The sequence below is a fragment of the Pongo abelii genome, chromosome 13 (assembly GCF_028885655.2).
Source record: "Pongo abelii isolate AG06213 chromosome 13, NHGRI_mPonAbe1-v2.0_pri, whole genome shotgun sequence".
Taxonomy (NCBI): domain Eukaryota; kingdom Metazoa; phylum Chordata; class Mammalia; order Primates; family Hominidae; genus Pongo; species Pongo abelii.
This window is the reverse complement of record NC_071998.2, coordinates 65,460,543-65,485,641: the sequence shown is the minus strand read 5'-3', so window position 1 is coordinate 65,485,641 and position 25,099 is coordinate 65,460,543. Positions and strand designations below refer to the sequence as shown.

At 40.7% G+C, this 25,099-nt stretch overlaps 1 protein-coding gene across 2 annotated transcripts in view; it reads left to right on the top strand.

The window, feature by feature from the left end:
- The first annotated feature begins 11,606 nt into the window (after nt 1-11,606).
- The window catches only part of CARNMT1 (carnosine N-methyltransferase 1), a 47,402-nt gene continuing 33,909 nt past the window's right edge, over nt 11,607-25,099 (top strand). The window contains exons 1-4 of one of the 2 annotated variants that reach the window (XM_054520052.2): nt 12,190-12,588; nt 12,973-13,071; nt 22,583-22,778; nt 23,600-23,763. In XM_054520052.2, the coding sequence (XP_054376027.1) occupies nt 22,590-22,778; nt 23,600-23,763 (353 nt within the window). In that variant the 5' untranslated portion in view covers nt 12,190-12,588; nt 12,973-13,071; nt 22,583-22,589. Of the gene's footprint in view, nt 12,114-12,189; nt 12,589-12,972; nt 13,072-22,582; nt 22,779-23,599; nt 23,764-25,099 lie in introns of those variants that run through there. The other variant, XM_002819872.6, reaches the window with a different exon arrangement.

The window sequence follows — 25,099 nt, the reverse complement described above, 5'->3', positions numbered from 1 at the left end:
ATGAGATGACTGCCAATGAAGAGATAGCTTGTGACTCACAGTTCCCAAGAGAGAGGGGGCACAACACGCCACACAGGGCCACACGGGGAAGCACCAGTGTCTGTCAGGAGGCAGAAGAAGCAAGAGGAAACCATGGGCATGAGCCTTTATCATCGTTTCTACAGGAAAGAGAAGGGGAGGGGAAGGCAAGGGAGGAGAGGGAAGGGAAGGGGAAGAGAAGGAAGAGGAAGGGAAGGGAAGGAAGAGGAGGGAAAGGGAAGGGAAGGAAGAGGAGGGAAAGGGAAGGGAAGGGAGGGAAGGGTAGGGGAGGGGCAAGGCAAGGAAGGAGCAAGGCAAGAAAAAAGGCAAGGCAAGGAAGATGTAGGATTGCTTAGTTTTAATAATTTCAGCTGTCTCTGGGGTGTAGGGACTGTCCTGAGTTGTGTGGTACGTGACCCTAGGTTGATTAGGGCAGGGGAAAGTTGGCTTGTGTATAAGAGTTCGATAAAGGAGGTGGTTGGGGGATATGAGTTCTAGACTGTTCAATTTGCAAATGAAAGGCACAGAGGAGTTGTTGACTATCTCTAGGAACTAGCTAGTCTGGGGAGAGTCAATCTCTCCCTGGCCAGTGAGGCTGCAGATGCCAGGGAATCAAGAATACCGAATATAGGAAGATATCTTTATACACTACCCTCTTTCCCACTGGGCTCAGAAGAGATTAAACAATAAGACGAAGAAGAAACTGATGGTGGCCAAAATGTCTGCTCAATCACAGGCAATAAAGCTACACTGGAAGAAATATGTTAATGTGAGAGTAAAATGAGCCTCCTAACTCTATCCAGAAATAGTCAGACTTACTCACATCATGATAGGCAGTACTAAATGAGGACAACTAGGAAGGATTTTATGGAATGAGTAACAGAGAAGAAATTGTGCTTGATGTAAGCAAATGTAATCCTAGGAGGAAAAAATAAGGTCAGGGGCTGAGCCAAGCAAGCTCAGTTTATTCTTTCCAGATGTACCAATCAGACAACTTGCTCTACCTTTCCCAAACAGGATGAGTAAAGAATAGAGGAAGCCAAGGACTGTTGCTTGACTGAACTCCCTTTCTGTGGAAACCTCAAACGTGAAAAAGAAATATCACTGCCTGCCCCGCTCCACCAACACCAAGAAACACTGACTTTTCTAGAGATTTTAGGAAGATAAAATTCTGACACATTCCTAGTTGTGGTTGCAGCTTCAAGGTTTTACATTTTAAATCCAGAGTTTTAATTAATTGACGTTCAGAAGAAGAGAAATGATTCAACCCACATAGGGGTCCATAGGTGGGTTTCTACACTATAAAATTTAGGGTGAACTTTCAGACTCTCCGGTATGTGGGAAATATCCTGCTATGGGTCTTGGTTGCATACTCTCCTACTTAGACTTTTTTTGAAAGAGCGAGGGGAAGGGCCAATAGGCCCAGACACTGGGGAACTATCATCTGGCAGATATGTTAGTAATCAATGACCTAGACATGACGTTTGAGGCCTAGAAAGGCCTCAAGGTGGTATGGGAAAACAGGAGAAAGTCATTTACAGTAGCATTCATGTTTACTGTCAACATTTATTCATCTATGTTAGGGTCAGCAAATTATGTCCTATTGGCCAAATCCAACCAGTCACCTGTTCTGTTTGGTTTTTTAAGTTTCATTGGCCAGGCACTATGGCTCATGCCTGTAATTCCAGCACTTTGGGAGGCAGAGGCAAGCAGATCACTTGAGTCTAGGAGTTCAAGACCAGCCTTGGCAACCTGGCAAAACCCCATCTTTATAAAAAATATGCAAAATTAGCTGGGCATGGTGGTGCCTGCCTGTGGTCCCTGCTACTCAGGAGGCTGAGTAGGAGGATTTTCTGGGCCTGGGAGGTTGAGGCTTCAGTAAGCCACTATCACGCCATTGTACTCCAGCCTGGGTAACACAGTGAGACCCTATCTAAAAAAAAAAAAAAAAAACTTTTGTTGAAACGCAGTCACATCACTCCTTTTTGTGTTCTCTGTGATTGTTTGCATGCTATAACAGCAGAGTTGAGTAGTTGTAAGAGGTCTCATGGCCTGCAAAGCTGAAAATGTTTATGCACTGATTCTCTGCAGAACAGTGGTCACCAAGTTTTTGGCATCAGGGACTTGTTTCGTGAAAGACAATTTTTCCACACACCCCGGATTGCAGAGGGATGGTTTTGAGATGATTCAAGTGCATTACATTTATTGTGCACTTCATTTCTATTATTATTACATTGTAATATATAATGAAATAATTATACAGCTCACCATAATGTAGAATCAGTGGGAGCCCTGAGCTTCTTTTCCTGCAACTGGACAGTCCCATCTGGGGGTGATGGCAGACAGTGGCAGATCATCAGGCATTAGATTCTCATAAGGAGCACACAACCTAGATCCCTCACATGCGCAGTACACAATAGGGTCCATGCTCCTATGAGAATGTAATGCCAAAGCTGAGCTGAGAGGAGGTGGAGCTCAGGAGGCAATGTGAACGATGAGAAGTGGCTGTAAATTCAGATGAAGCTTCACTTGCTTGCCCGCCACTTACCTCCTGTGTGGCCTATTTCCTAACAGGCCACTGAATGATATTGGTCCATGGCCTGGGGGTTGGGGATCCCTGCTATAGAAGTTTGTCAATGCCTGCTCTATACATGTTCATTGTATGTGTACAGATTGCCCTTACTGTGCAAGGGACAGTGCTATGAACAGGGACAACCTATGCCTTAAATGAGTTCACATTCTACTGGGAAACCAGATATTTTAGCAGTGTGAGAAACTTAGCAACTGAGGAAGGAGTGACTCTTTGGGGGATGATAAGGTAAGGGGTTGAGAGGGAAGTCATGGGATTGACTGGAAAGATGGCCCGTGGCCCACATGGGAAAGACATTATATGTTATGTGAGAGAACTTAAGACTCTGTCCAATAAATAGTGGACCACCATTGAGGGATTTGAATCAGAAGAGTAACATAATCAATTCACATTGGACAAAAAAAGTTATTTCTTGAAAAAAGAATAATCTGAAGTCACTCTATATCTAGTGGCACTGGAGGAAAGTCTGGAGGCTGGCAGATTAGTTAAAAAGTGTTGGCCCAATGACTGGACTATGCCAAGCCCTGCCCCAAATAATTTTTATGTAAGCGTATTGGTTAGCAAGTAAAGCACACACTAGCATTTCGTTTGGCATACAGCATAGAACACAATAAAGTAAACTGAAGCCAAACATTAATTAAATACACGTATTTAGTTAGTTATGCTTATAGTGTGGGTATATGTTAAATCAGAGAGAATGCATTCCTTGAAGAAGATTTAGTTGGGTTTTTTTCTGTTTAAACATGAAGATAAAGTTATTTTCACTTGTCTTCTTAGAAGCAAACTCTCCCATCTCTACCCCACTGTTCGACTTTCTTCTTTCATTTTTTAATTTTTTATTAAAGACAGGGTCTCTCTCTGTTGCCTAGGTTGGAGTGCAGCAGTACAATCATAGCTCACTGCACCCTTGAACTCTTGGGCTCAGGTAATCCTCCTGCCTCAAGCCTCCAGAGTAGTTAGGGCTAATTTTTTAATTTCTTGCATGTTGCCCAGGCTGGTCTCAAACTGCTGACCCCGAGCAATCTTCCCACCTCAGACGTCCAAAGTGCTAGGATTACAGGTATGATACACTGTGCCCAGCCCACCTTTTTTTTTTTTTTTTTTTTGAGATGGAGTCTCAGTCTGTCACCCAGGCTGGAGTGCAGTGGCGCGATCTCGGCTTGCTGCAAGCTCCGCCTCCCGGGTTCACGCCATTCTTCTGCCTTAGCCTCCTGAGTAGCTGGGACTATGGTTACCTGCCACCATGCCTGGCTAATTTTTTTTTTCTATTCTTAGTAGAGACAGTGTTTCACTGTGTTAGCCAGGATGGTCTCGATCTGACCTCGTGATCCGCCCACCTCTGCCTCCCAAAGTGCTGGGATTACAGGCGTGAGCCACTGTGCCTGGCCCATATGAGGGTTTAATCTATCAGTAAAAGGATTGAGATGTATATGTTCTGTTTTGTTTCTGGAGAAGTGCTTTTCAAAACTTTAACATGCCTGTGAATCACCTGGGGATCTTGTTTAAATGCAGATTCAGATTCAGTAGGTGAGGTCTGAGATACTGCATTCCTAACAGTATCCCAGGAGATATAAATGAGCTGGTCCATACTTTTGAGTAGCAAGTGTGGACTGCAGGTATCACCCATTAAGCGTTGGGTAGAGGGGAACCTTCCAGAGACTGAAAGGATTTTAAATGGAGAGACAGGAGTCACGATAGGGCGTTAGAGTGATTCTGCTAATTCAAATATGATAGCCCAATCTTACCCTTTATTAATAATTTCAGAAAACATCAGGGCCAGATGATAAAACCAGGCCAAGATCTTGGAGACTGGCCTTGCAGTGAAGATGGAAGTAGAAAGTATCTTTCTTACTTGTGTGAGGGCCTCAGACAAAACACAAATCTTTTGCTCTGAACATCCTGTGGTACTCCCATCTTTGCCACTAAAAGATACTTAAAACAACAAAAATAATCTGTAAGATAAATATAAGGAAGTCCAATCAAATTCTGATATTTCCCCCCATGATTACTATTTTGATGCTTATTGGGGAAGTAATAAATACATAATTCAGCTGAGCACAGTGGCTCACACCTTTAATCTCAGCATTTTGGGAGGCTAAGATAGGAGGATCACTTGAGTCCAGGAATTGGAGACCAGACTGGGCAACATAGTGAGACCTTGCCTCTACAAAAAATAAATACAATTAGCAGGGCATCATGTTGCATGCCTGTGGTCCCAGCTACTTGGGAGGCTGAGGCTGGAGGATGGCTTGAACCCAGGAGGTAAAGGCTGCAATGAGCTATATTCATGCCACTGCACTCCAGGCTGGGCAACAGAGCAAGACCTGGTCTCAAATACATACATACATACATATATACATATATACATACATACATATCTTCCCAAAATGTTTTATTTGGGTGCAGTTGTTTGGCTAATACCCTAAGCATGCATGAGAAAGCATTGAATAACGTCAGTTCAGAGTATTCTTTTAACTTGAAATGTTCCCCAACAACAACAAAAAGATTTAAAGGTTATGGGATGGGAAGATATCTTTGTAGGGACCATTATAGGAACCCTAGAAAGAGAGACTTATTCCTAGCAGTACATACCCTGTGATGTTTCTTTGTAAACTAACTTAGCACTAATCAGTTACACAAAATCCATTTCACTTCACTTTTTAACCACCCCCTCAAAAATTAACAACAATAATAGAATTTTCATTCCAAGTTTGAGAATAACCATTGAGAGCATTAAAACTACATGCATACAAAAACTGCAACTGGGTTCTGGTTCCTGTGATTAAGAAAGAATATAAAAATTCACTAAAGGTGTTCTGTGAGTTACCAGGAGTAATAAGACAAAAAACAATTTAATTATTGTACAAAACATTTAAATAAAAAAACTCACTAAAGGCATGAAGTGACCATTTATAGGAATCATATCCCTAGCTCCATAGCGGAGAGCATTCTTATTATTTTAAGAGCAAATTATAATATCCTTCGTGTGGATCCAGGGACTAGAACAAAGAATACAAAGACAAAACTAGCTAGTTCTAAGTCAAAGACAGTTTTGCATAAAGAACAGAATTAATAGAGGAATCCCAAGAGTAAAAATAACAAATCCTAGAATGACGATGAGAATTATAAGGGAGCCCTTGTATTAAGTGAAAAAAGCCCCTACTTGCCTTTGCCTTTTTCCTTGAGGTTTTAGCTCAACAGCAGTTTGAGTCATTGTTGATATATAAACTAGATTTTTAACATAAAGCATAAGAAATTGTTTATTTTCTCTATAAACGTACTCTGTGGGTAATCTAGTCTTTCAGTTTTGGTCAGCAAAATATATATTTTCTTACCCAACTAAAATGCTAAATCACTGCAAACAATTATTTACAAATTAATAAGATTTCCAAAAGTAAAACAACTTCATGAAACTTATTTAAAGATAGACAAGAACAACTTCAGCAGAAGCAGTAGATCCAGTGGTTAATCATTTCCTGGGCTTGCTTTCAAATTGAGGCTTTACTTATTAACAGCTGTATGACTTTGAGCAAGGTACTTAATTATAGTGTGCTCATTGGTTTTTTAAAAAGTGTGTGTCGGCGGGGGGGTCCCAGCTATTCCAACCTGGGCGACACAGCAAGTCCTTGTTTAAAAACAAACAAACAAAAAACAAAAAAGATGATACTATTGTATTAAGTTATATGTAATGATATATTACAGGGTTTAGTGCAGTGTCTGGCACTTGTAAATTCATTTATTCATTTCAAAAAGTGGTTATAGAAAAATCTCACTTTGTTAGATGCTGGGGATACAGGCATGAAGAAAACAGATATGCCTCCTGCCCTCAGACATACAGTCTACTACGCAAGGCAGTTAAAAGGTCAGTTAAAACCAACATAATATATATTACAAACTTTCAATGAGGCATTTAACTGGGAAATGTGAGGCTAATAAAAATATATTTAGTAGCTGCTAAACGTTAATGTTTAAAAATATGTATATATACTTAGGATTAATATATGAGAAGACTTGCACATTTCAAAGCCCTTATTTACAAACATTTATTGATTATGAAACATCCTTGAAAATAATGAGGGAGTAACTTCGTTGGTATGACTGGGAAAACAAGTTGAGTCTTCCTGTTTCAGACAATAGAGCATGGAGTTTAGTGAGTTAACATTGATATAATTAATGGACCTTATTTGAAATTCACCAGATGGATGAATTTGTGAGTGGTATTCATTTGCGTGTGGGTTGGTGTGTATATTAATTTTTAAATTTTTTTTATATTTTTAAATTTTATTTTATATTTTGTGGGGCGGTCTCCTGAGCCATAGTAGGCTGAGAGAAACGCCCTAATTTTTATGCAATTGTATCTCGTGTGTAGATTCGTGTGACCACTGCTATAGTCAAGATACAGGACAGTTCTACTACAAGTTTCCCTTGAGCTACCCTTTCATAAACACAGACACCGCCCTTACTCCCCACCACCCCCAACCCCGAGCGACTAATCATCTGTTCTCCATCCCTATAATTTTGTCATTTTGAAAATGCTACATAAATGTAATCGTATTACTTGAAGCCAGGAGTTCAAAACAAGCCTGGGCAACCAAGCAAGGCCCCGTCTCACAAAAGAAAAAAAAAAATCAGCCAGGTGTGGTGGTGCACATCTGCAGTCCCAGCTACTCACAGAGGCTGAGGCAGGAACATCGCTTGAGCCAGGAGCTCAAGACTGCACTGGGCCACTGTCACACCACTGCATTTCAGCCTGGGTGAAACAGTGAGACCCTGTCACTAAAAAAAATAAAAATAAAGTAAAATAAATGCAATCATACAGTATGTAACCCTTTAAGATTGCCTTGTTTTTCCATTCAGCATAATCCCTTTGAGATTCTTCCAAATTATTACATCTATCAAGAGTTCATTACTTTGTATTGCTCAGTAGCTACAGTTTGTTTAACCATTCATCTGCTGAAGGACATTTGGGTTGTTTTTAATTTCTGGCTTTTACAAATAAAGCTGCTATGAACTTTTATGTACAGGTTTTTGTGTGTACATGTTTTCATTTATCTGAGATAAATGTCTAAGAGTGCAATTGCTGGGTTGTATGGTAAGTGCACGTTCAGTTTTGTAAAAAAAAATCACTATACTCTTTGCATGACAGTTCCCAGTGGCCTTGGACTGACCAAATTCTCCCCAGTTTCTCACTTGTATTAATAGTTCTCAAGAATAACTGTAGAATGTGCTAGGAATGCAATATCCTGAGATAAGGAGGGACTGGCTGAAACAGCCCAGGCTCTCTTCCAGTCCCTCCTAGAAACAGCATGTCCTTCATCATTTTAGCCCAACATGTCATGTTGCCTCCAGAATATAAAACCCAAGATGGTCTGCTTTCCAGGGTCACTCAGCTGTGGTACAAATGGGGTACACACAAATGAGACTCCATCCTCCCGGGGCAACTTTCCTGAGTCTCGGGAGATTGGCTCACAATGAATCCTATGCTTCGGTTGTCCCTTGTTGCCTAGCTGTAAATAATAACTTCACTTCACGTAACTTGTACACATGGGTGTTCTGTCTCATCAGACTCAGTTGGTAACCAGTGCACAGCAAACCTGCTTTGCACTGTTTTCCAGAGTGGCTGCACCATGTTACATTTCCAGCAGCAGTGTGCAAATGTATGTAAGCAGTTTAAGTGCTTAACCAACAGTTCTTCAGAATAACTAACAAAAGCACGATGGTGCTTTTCACATATTAATTCCTGGAGATTAATTGGTCTCCTTCTGATGAAAACATTCCAAATCTTTCAGCTCAAATCACTCTGTGGCTTGAGAAGATATCAGTGGAAGAAACTCACTGCAAAGAAGTTAGGTCAAGGAAGTCCTAAGAAAAGTGTTTTAAAACAAGGCTAAAACTTTATTCTAAAGACAACTGAGAGTAGGGAAGGTAACTAACATTTATTGAGCCTATATACCAGGCATTTTTCAGTCTTTATCTCATTTATTCCTCCCAGTGACCCTGTAAAAAGGGTAATATGTCTATTTTATAAATATTACAATTGCCGAGCTTGGTGGCCCATGCCTGTAATCCTAGTACTTTGGAGGCCAAGGCAGAAACATTGCTTGAGCTCAGGAGTTCAAGATCAGCCTGGGCAAAATAATGAGACCTCATCTCTATTAAAAATTTAAAAAAACTTTAGCCAGGAGTGGTGGCGCATGCCTGTTGTCCCAGCTACTCAGGAGGCTGAGGTGGGAGGATCACATAAGGCCAGGAGGTTAAGGCTTCAGTAAGCCATGATCACATCACTGCCCTCCAGCCTGGGTGACAGAGCCAGACTCTGCACCCCACCCCACCCTAAAAAAAGAAAGCGAGAAAAGAAAAAGAAATATAAGAAATATTGCAATTGAAGCTTTACATAATGTTTCATACAGGTCATGGAATTACTAGGTGGCGAAGTGAGAATGAGAGGCCCATACTTGTAGCTTCTGCTGCCTTCAGCTCAGGACAAAGAAACATAGAAGGCAATCAACATGTTTGTTGAAAAAAAAAATAATAAATGAATGAGTGAGTGAGTTAACTTCAGCTCTGCTATTTATGTGTCCCTGGGCAGGAAAATTAATTTCTTTGAGTCTATTTCTTCATTTCTTATAGCAAGATAATGACATCTAGTTCACAGAGCTAAGGGACAAATAAGGTGATAAACTGGGAAAACAATTTGAAAAATATTAATTAAACAAATGTTAGCTAGCATAATATTTAAAAAGTACAGTCACAGTCATAAACAAATACTGATAAAATATAGGTATGAGAGGTGGGTGGGTGTATGAAGATCACTTAATATCTCTGATTCCCTGGTTTCCTCACCTGTAAGATCACAATTGAGTTTAAAGTTGAGCACCTTCATGACACAGACTCTAAGACTCACCAAGTTAGGAGACAGAGTCAAGCAAGCCTCTGCACATAACTTTAATTTGAAAATGTTTGTTCTACCTCCGAGGATATTGCAAAGTATGGAGCTGATTATCTTTATCCATGACATTCTGGCCTTTATCAATTAGGTCATTCAGAGCTATATCAATACATGTAACGAATTACAACATGTAAAACTTGTGTGCATGTTTACATGAGAACAGTATTAGAAACAGCTACTACTATGAGAGTTTATACATAACTTCCGAACAATTAGTGTTTGGAAAAACAGACATTAGATAGAAAAATCTGGAAGAATGGGCAAGGAATTGGTATATTGTGTCTGGAGAGGAACATAGCTGGCCAGAGACAGAGAAAGCAATTATTCACACTTGGCCGAGCGTGGTGGCTCACGCCTGTAATCCCAGCACTTTGGGAGGCCCAGGCAGGTGGATTGCCTGAGTTCAGGGAGACTTGCCTGGGCAACATGGTGAAATCCCGTCTCTACTTTAGTATTTTCAAATACAAAAAATTAGCCAGGTGTGATGGCGCATGTCTGTAATCCCAGCTACTCGGGATGCTAAGGCAGGAGAATCGCTTGAGCCTGGAAGGCGGGGAGGTTGCAGTGAGCTGAGATCGTGCCACTGCACTCCAGCCTGGGCAGCAGAGCGAGACTGTCTCCAATTCATATTTGTAATCCTTTGCACTTTCTTTTTGAATTTTGAAACATGTATTACTGCATTACTATTAATAGACTCACATTTTAGAAAACTTTTATATAAAAATGTTAAGTCATTTTAAGCATTACCTTTATTTCAACTATTAATTTAAATTATGAAAATATGAAGCCACTTCACTTTCAATATGATTGTAACTTTTTAACAGACTTTGTGGTCACTGGGCATATTTAACCCCTCAAATATAGCAATCTTTCCCTTTTATCATTACTTTGTAAGACTCATTTGCTGGGTGGTGGATTAAATTGAACAGAATAAGTTATTTCTTTTTCTTTTGAGACGGAGTCTCGCTCTGTCGCCCAGGCTGTAGTGCAGTGGCACGATCTCGGCTCACTGCAAACTCCGCCTCCCGGGTTCACGCCGTTCTCCTGTCTCAGCCTCCGGAGTAGCTGTGACTACAGGCGCCCGCCACCAAGCCCGGCTAATTTTTTGTGTTTTTAGTAGAGACGGGGTTTCACCATGTAAGCCAGGATGGTCTCGATCTCCTGACCTCGTCATCCGCCCACCTAGGCCTCCCAAAGTGCTGGGATTACAAGCGTGATCCGCCGCGCCCGGCCCCAGAATAAGTTATTTCCCAAGAGCCACCCTTAGATGCTGGTAGGTGTCATGGTCTTCCCAAGACCAGGTGCTGGATAGAAGGTCCTTGCATTTTCCTCATCTGCTGCCATCCTCAGTAAAGGAGGAATTAGGACTGCCGCAAGCCCCTGAAGACTGGAACGATGGGACGGGCGCGATGGCTCACGCCTGTAATCCCAGCAATTTGGGAGGCCGAGGAGGGTGGATCACCTGAGGCCAGGAATTCCAGGCCAGCCTGGCCAACATGGTGAAACCCCATCTCTACTAAAAATACTAAAATAAGCCGGGCGTGGTGGCGCGCGCCTGTAATCCCAGCCACTCGGGAGGCTGAGGCAGAAGAATCGCTTGAACCCAGGAAGCAGAGGTTGCAGTGAGCCGAGATCGCACCACTGCACTCCAGCCTAAGCGACAGAGTGGGAAAAAAAAAAAAAAAAAAAGTGAAAAGATGATGGCGCCCACTTCCGACCCCCTTAAGTAATTAAAAACAGGAATTCATTTAGGAAGTGAATTAAAACTTAAATTCGGGTGGATACAAGACGTTCCTTCTAGGCTTTCTGAAATAAAAATTCCGAATAAAATCATCAAAGCCGAACTTTTCCCTTTTGCCTTTCCCGTCCTTGCTAGTGCCCGGGACTGCGTTCAGCCCCTCCAGCTCAACAATCCGGCACTCGCAAGCTCTTAAGTCCCACCCACGCGGCCGCGCACAGGTAACCACAGTGCCAACCCCACCCCACCTACGAGCTCCTCCTCTGCCCCCCACCACTGGGCCTCGGCCCCGCCCTTGGAAGCGTCGTTGTGACGTCAGCGCGCTGTCTCCAAACCCCGGCAGCAAATGAGCGCAGACCGCACGGGCCCTCCGCGTACCAAGGCACACGCATGCGCGTTGGTTCTGGGAGCCCTGAAGACCTGGCGGAGCCCAGCGCGGATGGAGGCCTGAGGGTGGCGGGGGCGGAGCGCGCCGCGAGCTGGGGGCATGTCCGCGGCGGGCGCCGTCTAGAGGAAGGCCAAGAAGCCGCCACCACGCTGTCGGTCGCGGAGAGACGCAAGCGAGCCAGGCCGAGGGCCGCGGCGGCGATGCAGCGACGGCGTCGCCCTCCGCCGCCCACCTCCCGGCTGCCCGAGGGCTGCGGGGGAGGAGGCGGTGGCAGCGAGGAGGTGGAAGTGCAGTTTTCCGCTGGGCGTTGGGGCTCGGCCGCGGCGGTTTCGGCGGCAGCGGCGGCGGCCACGCGCAGCACCGAGGAGGAGGAGGAGAGGCTTGAGCGTGAGCACTTCTGGAAGATCATTAATGCCTTCCGCTACTACGGGTAAGGAGCCCGTGGCGGACCCCGGCCCAGACCGTCGGGGCGCCCACTGGTGGCGGCGGACCCGCCGGAACGGGGGCGCTCGCCGTCCCGCCACCACGCCTCCGAGGCGTCGGGACCCGGCTGCTGCAGCTGACCTCCGGGCCCCGAGTCACCTCGCACCACCCCAGCCCCTCCCGGCGCTGCACACCCGCGTGTCCGCCGCGCCGTCTGCTGCACAGCCTCGTGTCTTCTGACCTCAGGATCAGATTAGCTTTCCTGCCTCCGTCCTCGTAAAGGTTTGGCTTTGAGGCCGATGGGGGTGACCGGAGAAGCGCTGTAACAATTTCAGATAGAAGACGATGGTGGTAGAATCGTCCACTGCTGGGCTGATTGGTGTGTGTGGTCGATGTCCTCCAAACTGAACACACGGAGAGCCCAAGTTCACCTACGCGTGGGATGCTGTAGGACGTATTTTCCCAAACTGTTACCAGTGCTTGTAAGAGCAGTTTAAGATTTCCACCCACCCCCTCTTTGGCGCTGTGAACGCACTTGCACTTTTGTGTGAGCGATTGAATGATGCTGCTCAGTGTCTTTAACTGGTGGGTGATTAAGGGCGGAAGTGGTCCGGATATTCTAAAATTTGCTAATTATTAGGAGAGAAATGAGAGAAGTCACAATAAGAGCTGCCTTTACGTTCTTTTTTTCTGCAAATCTGTATCTAATTCTCCCTGGTGTGCTAGGTAGGACCATTAAGTATGCTCCTCATTCATAAAAACAGCTCCCTAACTTCCACATTTCTTCTAGATAGATGTTAAAGTAGCTTAATCACAAAATTATAATTCCAAGAGCTGAAAGGGACTTAAATCAACTGGATTTTCAGGTGAAGATAACACTTTTATTCACGTAAGAGATACGAGTCCACCGGTGACTATGTTCTGAGGCTGCAATTGGAATCAGACAGACATGACCTCCTACGCAGGTAAACCTGTTCCCATAGGTGGGTTCCTGCTGTGCTTTATGCAAAGTTTTTTTATATTGTTCATCTTATGTATTATAGTTGTTTTTATAAATCTCTTGCTTTGCTGTGACCTCCTCAAGGGCAGGGGCTGAGTCTTATTTATTTTTATGTCACTAGTGTTTGGCATATGTTGTTTAAGCTCTGTTTTTAACAAAACAAATAGTAGCAAAGAAATACATTTCTTATTCCCAAATAGTCTGTCAAGTTTTTGACTGATAGTTAAATTAGTTTACTGGTCTGAATTTAGAAGCTTGCTTAGTGAAAGCTTAAAGTTATTTGGAATCTGATTGTATATGTGATAGGAACTTTTGAACTTCGAAGATCTTGATGAAATAATTTACTGATTAAACCCAGAAATAGGGACAAGGGACAGCATTACTTTACGGAGCCCAAAAGAGTAGTTTGGATATTTTATTTCTCCGGATTTAGTAGTAACAGAGGGAGCAAGGCAGACCATCAGAGAATTGAATTTGATGCAGGAATTGTGACTGAAAGAACCATAAAGTTAGGAAAGGCAGCTAACATCAGACAGCTAAGAGTGGGAGATACAGAAAAGTCTGGTACATTTTGCTTTTGAAAAATCTAGAAAGAATATTGGGAAATGTCTTGGGAATATGGTGGACCATTTAGTTAAGTGTGTAGTTGTACTTCCTTTTAATAGGACCAATTTAAAATTGATATTTATGGGTAAGTATGGGATGGGACTTTGTTGGGGTAGGGGTTGATCAGGAACTGAAGTGTGGCAATATAGAGAAGAGATCTTGTGTGAATATTCTAGTGGTTGTGATACTATTTCCTATACTCTCTTCTTTACCAGTGTAATGTTGGATTCAGGACATTTCATTTTTTTTAAAAAATCGTTTTTATTTGTATGTACTCTCTTGAAACACTTCAAATACTTGGACTGAAAATAGTATAACATCAAAAATAAGCTTTTTAAAATGTCACTTAAAGCCTAGGGGTACAGAAAGCTTATGTAGCAGAGAACAGTGGATTGTTACATTCTAATATTTTGTGATCTTCTGGACTTAAACTGTAGCCACTAATCATATCTGGATAAATTTAAGCTAAAATTAATTAGTATTTAATAAGCTTTAAAATTTAGTTGCTCAGTTTCACTACCCATATTTCAGGTGCTCAATAGCTACGTGTGGCTAGAGTCTGCTGTATTGGACAGTGCAAATAAAAGCTTTTCCATTATCGAAGTAGGTTGTGATGGACAGTCCTGTTCTACACATTTAGCAAGTACAGTTGACCCTTAAACAATATGGATCTGAACTGCACGGGTCCACTTATACACAAATTTTTTAAAATAAACATATTGGAAAATTGTTTTGAGATTTGCAACAATTTGAAAAACTTAGCAAACTTGCATAGCCTAGAAATAGTGAAAAAATTAAGAAAAAATTATGGCATGAATGCATATGTGTAGATACTAGTTTATCATTTACTACCATAAAATATACACAAATCTATTATACAAAGTTAAAATTTATCAAAACTTACACAAACACAGATCTTACATGGAGCTATTTGCAGTTGAGATAAATGTAAACAAGCAAAGATGTAGCATTAAATCTTAGTTGCATAAAATTATCTGTAGTAGATACAGTACTACTGTAATAATTTTGTAGCCACTTCCTGTTGCTTTTGCAGTAAGCTCAAATGTTGCCAGTATCTGCTTAAAATAATCACTCTGCTTTTGTCTGTCAAGTAAATTGTGTATAGCAGTAAACAGATTTCATCAAATTTAATGCAATACCATAAACCTTAAATAACACCATGGGTCCCACCTGATGTGACACTGGTGATGCTGCAAGTGCTCCCAAGAAGCAGAGAAAAGTCAAGACATTACAAGAAAAAGTTGATTTGTTTGATATGTACTGTAGCTAGAGGTCTGCAGCTGGAGGTTGCCACCCAACCCCATTTCAGACAGAGGATTCATCTTGTAATCAAATAATGTAAACTTACAGTATTGATAAATGCAGTGCAGTAGTGTAAATGTATTTTCCCTTTCCTACGACTTTCTTAATATTTTCTTTAGCTTTATTGTAAGAATATAGTACGTAATATATTAACATACAACATGTCTGTCAGTTGTTTATGTTATTGGTAAGGCTTTCGGTCAGTAGTAGGCTATTAGTAGTTAAATTTTTGGTGAATCAAAGTTAGGTGTGGGTTTTCAACTGCACAGGATGTTGGTGCGCCTGACCCAAGTATTGTTCAAGGGTCAGCTGTATGTCCAGATTTTGCAGGGTTCAATTTTACTGCAAAATGTCTTTTAGTTAATATGTAGGAGATTTAGATAAAAGGTCATAAAGCAAGGAATGCCTTTTGATTAATATTTTCTCTTTCTAATGGGTCTCAGTTTTGTGATTCCTACAGATTTTGCTTAGATGACATTCTCATTAAGGTAAAAATGGATATAGCTCATTTGTATTGAATAGCAAAAATGTTAGTTTTATAACCCAGTCTTGTTATGAATGAAGCACCTCAGCACATAGAAAACACTAGAGTTGAAAAGCTGAAAGTCTTTTCAGAAACTTCTTACTTTTAGAAACAACGGGGTGAGATTTTTTAATATTGAGATTTAGAGCTAATTTTTACAGGTGAGGATGTGGATAGACACAAAGCGGTTAGCAACTTGCTCAGGGTTACACAATCCAGTTGTGGTAGAATCTGACCTAAAATCCAAAATCATTACCTAAAATTTTACTGTGCATTAATGAGGAGTTATACTAGTAAGACAAATTTAATGTTAGGTATTTAATAAAGATTTAAAATGAATCAAGACAGGCCAGGCTTTATTTCTGATAAGTTATGTTTTTTTTCTATTTGGATTTCCTAGAGTAGTTCAACTAGGTGCAGAGGAATGGGCCTGTGACCATGGCCTTTAGATCAGACCTGGTATGGGCTCACCCTGATGACAGGTGACTAAATCAGAGTTGAGGTCACTGCTGACACCAGGTTTCTAGAGAGAGTTGGAGGTAGAGATACCGCCATTGGGGAAAAATGGCCACTAAGTTTACTTTCTCCTCTTACCAGCAAGAGGATGTCACCTCCTGATGCTGACTTAGTTCAGAACCAAGGAGAGTCTGATTTTTGTAAAATACTCCTTCAAAGCAGGTTTGGCAGAGTTTCTTAAAAGGGCCAGGCAGTAAATATTTTAAGCTCTGAAGGCCAAGTGGTCTCTTGTTACAATTCATCAACCCTGCCCTTGAATGGAAGGAGCCTTAGGCTTTGTGTAATCAAATAGTGTGGCTGTGTACCAATAAGACTGTACAAAAACCAAGTAGCAAATGGGCCCCTGCCTTAAAGCAATTCTGATAGGGTAAGCATGTGCAGGATAGTGAAGTTAGCCCCAGTTATAAGGGTATAATAAGGATTGGACTATATTCTCAACTTTAGTAAGATCCCACCTATTTTAAGAGTCACTGGTGGATGTATGTTATGGCAGCTTTGCACACCATTAAGTAACCAGGGGTTTAAGGATCTCATCCTGCTCTGTGTAGTTACTTCTGTATCCAAAATTCACAGCTCTTGTAACCAATCTATAACTCATCTCAACTCACCCTTGCAACCTTGATATTACTTGGTGATAAGTAGTCTCCATGGAAAACCAAAAGTGGCACCCGTTGGAATGTAACTGAACATTTATTGCTTTTTACATATGCTGAAATACAGAGATATTGAAAAATGACCAAGATGACACTTGTGTTTTAGAATAATTCTTCTGATTAGAGGTGGGGCAGGAAGGGCAGGGGAGGAGTTAGGAAGTAGAATTGAAAAGTATCCTGGGCTTATTGATTGTGGGACTAGGAGAAGAGGCATTTAGGATGACTCCTTAATTTCTTTTTTTTTTTTTGAGTCTCGCTCTGTCACCCAGGCTGGAGTGTAGTGGCACAATCTCAACTCACTGCAACCTCTGCCTCCCAGGTTCAAGCGATTCTCCTGCCTCAGCCTCCCAAGTAGCTGGGATTACAGGCGCATGCCACCATGCCCGGCTAATTTTTTGTATTTTTAGTATAGACAGGGTTTCACCGTGTTAGCCAGGATGGTCTCGATCTCGAACTCCTGACCTGAAGTGATCTGCCCACCTCGGCCTCTCAAAGTGCTGCAATTACAGGCGTGAGCCACCATGGCCGGCTGATGACTCCTTTAATTTCTAACTTGGGCGCGTTTGTTAATCTTAGCCATGAAGGAAGGAGGGCAGGTTTTTGTGGGGCATGTGCTAAGTTCACTTTGGATATGAGTTTTGAGGTGTGGTGAGAGGGAAGTTGTGGGGCATCCAGAGCCCGGGAGTAAACACGAGGAAGAAAGCTCTGTGAGGCTATTCAGTCTGTTGACAGTGAATTGTAAACTGTTGAAGCTCTGCTGTTTGCCTAACTTGATGTGGCCATTTTAGTTCCTTTAATGTCATACTCTGCTGTTAGGAATGTAAATTTATGGAGTCTTTTTGCACATCATTTTATATCAAGAGCCTTAAAAATACTAACTCATGGCCAGGTGTAGGGGCTCACGCCTATAATCCCAATACTTTGGGAGACCAAGGTTGGCAGATCACTTCAGGTCAGGAGTTCAAGATCAGCCTGACCAACATGTTGAAACCCCATCTCTACTAAAAATATAAAAATTAGCCGGGCATGGTGGTGTGCACCTGTAGTCCCAGCTACTTGGGAGACTGAACCAGAAGAATCGCTTGAAGCTGGGAGGCAGAGCTGGCAGTGAGCTGAGATCATGCCACTGTACTCCAGCCTAGGTGACAGAGTGAGACTCCATCTCCAAAAAAAAAAAAAAAAAGTATTCCTTCTCACCTGGTAATTCTGGTTTTGAGAATTTATGCTAATTTTTTTCCTAAATTATAGACAGATTTTGAACACAAAATGTTCATCATAAAAACAAGTGAGTATCTAAATGCCCAGTAGTTGGGAAATAGCTAAGTAACTGTTGGTTACCTAAGATGGAATGATGAGCATCCACTTTGTACCCCACAAATATAGACAATTATAATTTGCCAATATTCAGCTTAAAAAAAGTAAGATGCTAGATGACTTTTTTTTTTCTTCTCTTTTTTGGAGACAGGGTTTTTGCTCTGTCACTGCATGATTGTGCAGTGACACAATCATGGCTTGCTGCACCCTTGACTTCCTGGGCTAAAGCAATTCTCCTACCTCAGCCTCCCAAGTAGGTGAGACTACAGGCATGCACCACCACGCCTGGCTAATTTTGTTTTTTTTATTTTTTTGTAGAGAGGAAGGTCTTGCTATATTGTCCAGGCTGGTTTTGAACACCTGGCCTCAAACAGGCTTCCCACCTTGGCCTCCCAAAATACTGGGATTACTGGCATGAGCCACTGCAACTTTGTATTAAGCAAAACGGAAATGTGCCAAAAGGTTAGAAGTGGTTCCCTCTAGAAGAGGAATTATTAGGCCTTCTTTCCCTGAGTACTTTTAATTTCTACATTTTTCATACTTTGAACATTTTAGTGATATAAATGAGATATACCTACTCCTTTTTGAACAGTAGATTATATATAGTATATATATTTATACTATATATACTATTTATATATACTATTTATACTATATATACTACGTATATAGTATATATACTGTATATAGTAGATATATACTATGTATATAATGTATATGGTATGTATATAGTAGTATATATATACTACTATACAGTATATTCTATATATACTCTATAAAGTATATTAAACAGTAGGTATATATATAGTATATATATTTCGAGTGCTTGCTGTGTTTTCAGCTATTGGGCTAAATCTTTTGAGTACGTTATTTCCAATGAAACCCTGTCTGCTAGGCAGAAGAACGTAATGCTACCTACCTAATTATGAAGATCTTTCGGAATAATCAGTATTAACTGACTTGGTTTAGTCCCTGGTATTTATTAAACCTCAATAAATGGTAGCTTCCATGATCATCATCATTGTTCATTCTTATCTTGCTTCTGTATATGAGAGTTGGACAAAGGAAGGAGGTAATTTGCCTGGTGTCATGTGGCAAATAGGTGTCATAACCTGGATTTCATCCCAGATCTTTCTGACTTCAAAGCTCATTATTATACTCTCTCCAGAGGGGGTTGTCAGTGGATCTCTTCACCTTATCCCTAAGGGCCCCCCACACCAAGCCACCAAACACAAGCTTGTAAAAACGCGACCAGCCAGGTTTTTGCTTGTCAGGAGCTTCTTCTGAAGTTCATTACTGTTCGGCAGTTGGAATAATTTGGCAGAGGGTAAAAATAAGAAAATTGTTTGGATGAATAAAGATTTAAGAAACCAAATGACAAAGATATTGAAAATGAAAGTGAAATTGAAAATGAAGGCTGGGCGCGGTGGCTCACGCCTATAATCCCAGCACTTTGGAAGGCGGAGGCAGGCGGATCATGAGGTCAAGAGATGGAGACCATCCTGGACAGTATGGTGAAACCCCGTCTCTGCTAAAAATACAAAAATTAGCTGGGCATGGTGGCACGTGCCTGTAGTCCCAGCTACTGGGGAGGCTGAGGCAGGAGAGTTGCTTGAACCTGGGAGGGGGAGGTTGCAGTGAGCCGAGATCGCGCTACTGCACTCCAGCCTGGGCAACAGAGCAAGACTCCATCTCAAAAAAAAAAAAAAAAAAGAAAAGAAAAAGAAAATGAAATAGAAAATGAAAAATACTTCCATTTTCATTTAATATTGAATTAATACCAAAGAACATTTAAACATACACACATACATATATAGATATAAAATGTAAGGAATGATACAGTGAACACTTATCAATCACCTAGTTTTTAAAAAAACATTATCCTGTCTCTTTCACCCTCAGAATCATTAACCTGAATTTTTACTTCTTTGCTTTCTTTGTAGTTTTTCCACATATGCTCAGTCCCTAAATAATATTTAGTTTTCTATGAAATGCAATTGTACATTATGTATTTTCCAGCAGTTGTTTTCAACAAATGTATATGTTCTTGAGGTTATCCAGATGGTGATGGGAGTAGCCAATTTCTGCCAAAATATATTTAGAGGTTTGTTCTGGGCCAATATGATAGTGACCGCAGCCTGTGGTTACACGATCTCAGACGACCCTGACAAAGTGCGCCCCAGGTAGTCAGGTTACAGCTTGGTTTTATATGTTTTAGAGATACAGGAATTACATGGAAGGTATACATTGATCTCACCCAAAAGGTAGGACATCTTAAAGAGGGGGTTCCAAGTCATAGGTGGGTTTTAAGGATTCTTCAGTTGGTAGTTGGTTGATAGAGGTAAGCTATGGTAAGTAGAAAGGAATGCTTGAGTTAAGATAAGGGGCTTGTGAAGGCCAAGGTTCTTGTTAAGTTAAATGAAGCCTCCTAGGTAGCAGTCCTAAGAGGGAAGAGATACTAAATGTTACTTTTTAGACTTTAATGTTGTCAGGCTCTCAGTGAATCTCTCCTGGATCCAGGTAAGGCCTAGAAAGGGAAGGCCTGGTTGCATTAATGGAGATTCTTGACAGATGCATATTTCTCCTAGGAAACATGGCTTTGTGGGGCCATTGAAATCCATTGGCCATGTGGCAGCCATTTCAAAATGTCAAATATATTTTGGGGTAAAATATTCTGATTTCCTTCTGAATCTGCTATTTGTCATAAGATGCCATACCAGAGTTAGGTTGGAAAGTAAGCCATATTATATAGGGTTAATAAAAACCTGTCCAACGAGATTTTATAATTTGTAAGGCATGACGCCCCAGGCCTCTTAGGAACTTGGAGAAGAGAGAAAAAATAAAAAAGATCAGCGTTTAGTCCTCATTGTATGAGCTGTAATTTACTCATTTCGCTGCATTCCACTGTATAACTATACTGTAATTTGTTCATTCTACAGTAACTATATGATAATTTCTGATAATAGACCTTTGGGTTGTTTCCAGATATTTTGTTCCTTTTTTTTTTTTTTTTTTTTTTTTATGAGATGGAGTCTCACTCTGTCGCCCAGGCTGGAACGCAGTGGTGCAATCTCGGCTCACTGCAGCTTCTGCCTCCCGCGTTCAAGCGATTCTCCTGCCTCAGCCTTCCAAGTAGCTGGGATTACTGGTGGGCGCCACCATGCCCAGCTAATTTTTATATTTTAGTAGAGATGGAGTTTCACTGTGTTGGCCAGGCTGGTCTTGAACTTCTGACCTCAAGTGATCTGCCCATATTGGCCTCCCAAAGTGCCAAGGGATTACAGGGATGAGCCACTGCGCCTGCCTGTTTCTTATCTCTAACAGTGCTATGACAAAGATTGTTCATGTTTCGTGGGGCCCATTTGCAAGAGTTTCTAGGATATAATTGCTAGGTCATAAGGCAAGTACCATGCTAAGTTGTACTAGGTAATGCTCTAAATTTAATTTTCCAAAGTGGTTGCACTGATGTATGCACTTACCATTAGTGTGTAAATGTCCTAATTACACCATATTTTCACCAATCACCAAAATTTGATATAGTCAGGATTTTAAATTTTGGCCATCTTGTCAACGTAAAAATGATATACTGTGAGTATATATTTAACTTTTAAAAATGATGTTCTTATGGCCAGGCATGGTGGCTCATGTCTGTAATCCCAGTACTTTGGGCGACCCGGGCAGGCAGATTGCTTGAGCCCAGGAGTTTGAGACCAGCCTGGGCAACATGATGAAACCCATCTTTACAAAAAAATACAAAAATATTAGCCAAGTGTGGTGGCACATGACTGTAGTCCCAGTTACTTGGGAGGCTGAGGTGGGAGGATGGCTTGAGCCTGGGAGACAGAGGTTGCAGTGAGCCGAGACTGTGCCACTGCATTCCAGCCTGGGCGACAAGAACGAAAATCCCTCTTAAAAATAATAATAATAAGTAAATATAAGTAAAAATGATGTTCTATTTTCTGGTTTTATTAATAAGTAGTCCCCCAAGTGACCTTTGGGTTCGTTTTTGGAATGCAAATTGTGGGTATTGTTAAGTAAAACACTACAGAATTTTAATTTTTTATTTGCTTAGTAATTTGTAGTATATAAGATCTTCTATGATATTTTAAAAAATTCAACCTGGTTAGCTTTTAGTTAATTTCAGGACATATTTTGTGTGTATTATAATTTCATAGCAGTATTTATTTTGCTACTTAAAGATGGAAAAATCTAAAGCTGGTTTTGCTGAAAATTTTAAGTTTAAAACACAAAAATAAATTAATTGTATATTAATCTTCTTTCTCCTCTTCTAATTGGTGCATATGTTTACTTTTACTAGTGATAAACCATTTGTGTTTTGGTTGCTTAGAGAAGGATTTGTAATAAAGTAAAAACATTTACAACTTTCTAAGTTAATGCCTTTTTAAAGGCAACAGATTGTAAATGATAGGACAGTATCCAGCATAATAAGGAAATAATTGTACAGAAAGACAACCTTAAAGTAAGATTGGCCTCTGGTGAGAATTCTTTTGTGAATTTAAAAAACACCTTTTATGTTTTAGCACCAGTATGCATGAGCGAGTGAACCGAACAGAAAGACAGTTTCGATCACTTCCAGCTAACCAACAGAAACTACTTCCTCAGTTTCTTCTTCACTTGGACAAGATCCGGAAATGCATTGATCATAATCAAGAAATACTACTGACCATTGTGAATGATTGCATACATATGTTTGAAAATAAAGAATATGGAGAAGATGTATGTGAAAGTTTGTTCTATTTGTGTTTATTTTAGGGTCAACCTCTGTATTTTGAGGGCTTTTATTTTCTGGATTTCATTTTTATAATCTGGCACAGGCTATTTGCTCTACTCAGAAAGTTTTAACTTAAATGTTCAGTCATTTGATTAGGCTTAATAGCCAGAGACTGGATCTGTTCACTGGTTTTCCTTTTTTAAGTACTAATATAACTGTTGGGATTTTGATGCATTTTAACATAATGTTCTGTTTTGGGATACAGGGTTAGTGACTTAAATTTTTAAAAGCAACTTTACTAGCTGGAAATTAATTTCCCTTGCTTAACTCGTATTTTTTCAGTGTCTTGTATCTATTGCTGTTCATCTTTTATTGTAAGAAATTGTTTTCACTTATAAATCTCAAGGGACTGGCAGTACATAGACACTGAAGTCCTCTTTTTGTATCCACAGGATGGATACAGTTGGGCCACTCCAGTGTGAGCCTCTCCGTGCTGCCCCATCAATGACCTGGAGGGACTTTCTTCCCTCTCTTAGAGAGGATGTTCGGTCTCCATAGCAGCTCAGTTTGGTCCTCTCCTGAGTAAAGACTGCTTAATTATATGGTGGTTTTATGATTAATGGACCTTAATCTTTTGAGGGTAGCAGTGAGACCACCAAACTCTTTTCATTTAGGATCTCAAGCTGCACTTGAACCCCAGTTGAGGTGAGAGGCTAGTGATTTATCCACTAAACCACCTATATAGCCCCTTAGTAGCATGTCTATTTAAGCATAATATAAGTGGATTACTCTCTCAGAAGCTAATTGATGTCTGTTTTTTAAACAGGGGAATGGAAAGATTATGCCAGCATCTACATTTGACATGGATAAGTTAAAATCCACGTTGAAACAGTTTGTGAGAGACTGGAGTGAAACTGGGAAAGCAGAAAGGGATGCCTGTTACCAGCCAATCATTAAAGAAATTTTAAAAAATTTTCCAAAAGAGAGATGGTAAATAGTACCTTGTTTTTAACCAAGTTTTTAAAGTGTATGAACACTTGAGTTTCTTGATAAAATGTTTCACAGTCTTGCTTCATTGTTATAGTTGCTGTGTGTCTGTATGTTTTACATGTGTAAGTGTTACATTTGTTATTGGATGCTCTGTGTGAGATTACAGTTATTATTTTGAATATTTTTTGTGCTGGTGCTTAGGGGAAATTACTTAGAAATTAAATAATAAGGTTAGATCGAAAATTATCAATGATGTGTATCTTTTTATAATTTGCTTTATGGCAAAGCAAAAAAAGTAAACTTTTAATTCCCCTCATTATGACATAGTTGTAAACAAGTGAGGGATCTGTACCTCTGAGCAAGCAGAGATTCTTAACTTTTTTGTGCCTTGGAACCATTGGTCAGTCTGAAGCCCATGGTCTGCTTTTCAGAATAATTTTTTTTTTTTTTTTTTGAGACAGTCTCACTCTCTTGCCCAGGCTGGAGTGCAGTGGTGTGGTCTTGGTTCACTGCGACCTCTGCCTCCTGGGTTCAAGTGATTCTCATGCCTCAGACTCCGAAGTAGCTGGGACTGCAGGCTTACACCACCACACCTGGCTAATTTTTATGTTATTGGTAGAGACATGGGCTCACCATGTTGGCCAGGCTGGTCTCGAACTCCTGACCTCAAGTGATCCGCCTGTGTCTTCCTCCCAAAGTGCTGGGATTACAGGTGTGAGCTACCTCACCTGGCCCAGAATAACAATTTTAAGTGAATAAATTTATTAAGTGCATATGATTACAAAGAAAACAGTGATTTTGAAATACAGTTATCAAAATATTTAAACAGTAAATTTGTGATGCATGTTTTTTTAAATCATATATGACTTTAAATACAATTTAGCTACAAGTGTAATTACTGTATTATGAAAATGCTGAATGGGATATACACTGTTTTGAGAACTTCACCTAATGTGAAGTGAAAATATGTGTGATTTCTCTTCGTGATAAAGTCATAGGTATTGCTAAAACTATTGTTGTTTGTTGCCTGCATCCGTAATTGAAGAAAAAAAATCAGTTTCTGAAATTAAAATGTAATTTTTTCCCATTCCCTTCAGAGACTCAGTGAATTCTATCCACAGACCTCTTGATGGATAGAATTTAATCCACCTAACCTCTGTCCCAGGTTAGGAACCCCTGATTTAGGGGTATATATTTAACGAAAGCTATTAGATGGAATTCAGTCTTATTTAAAGATCTTTTAGAGAGGCTCCTTTTCCTCCTCTCCTTCGCCTCCTTATTGATTGACAACTTTACGTTTGAGTATATGCTTTCAGAAATTTCAATACGTATGTGT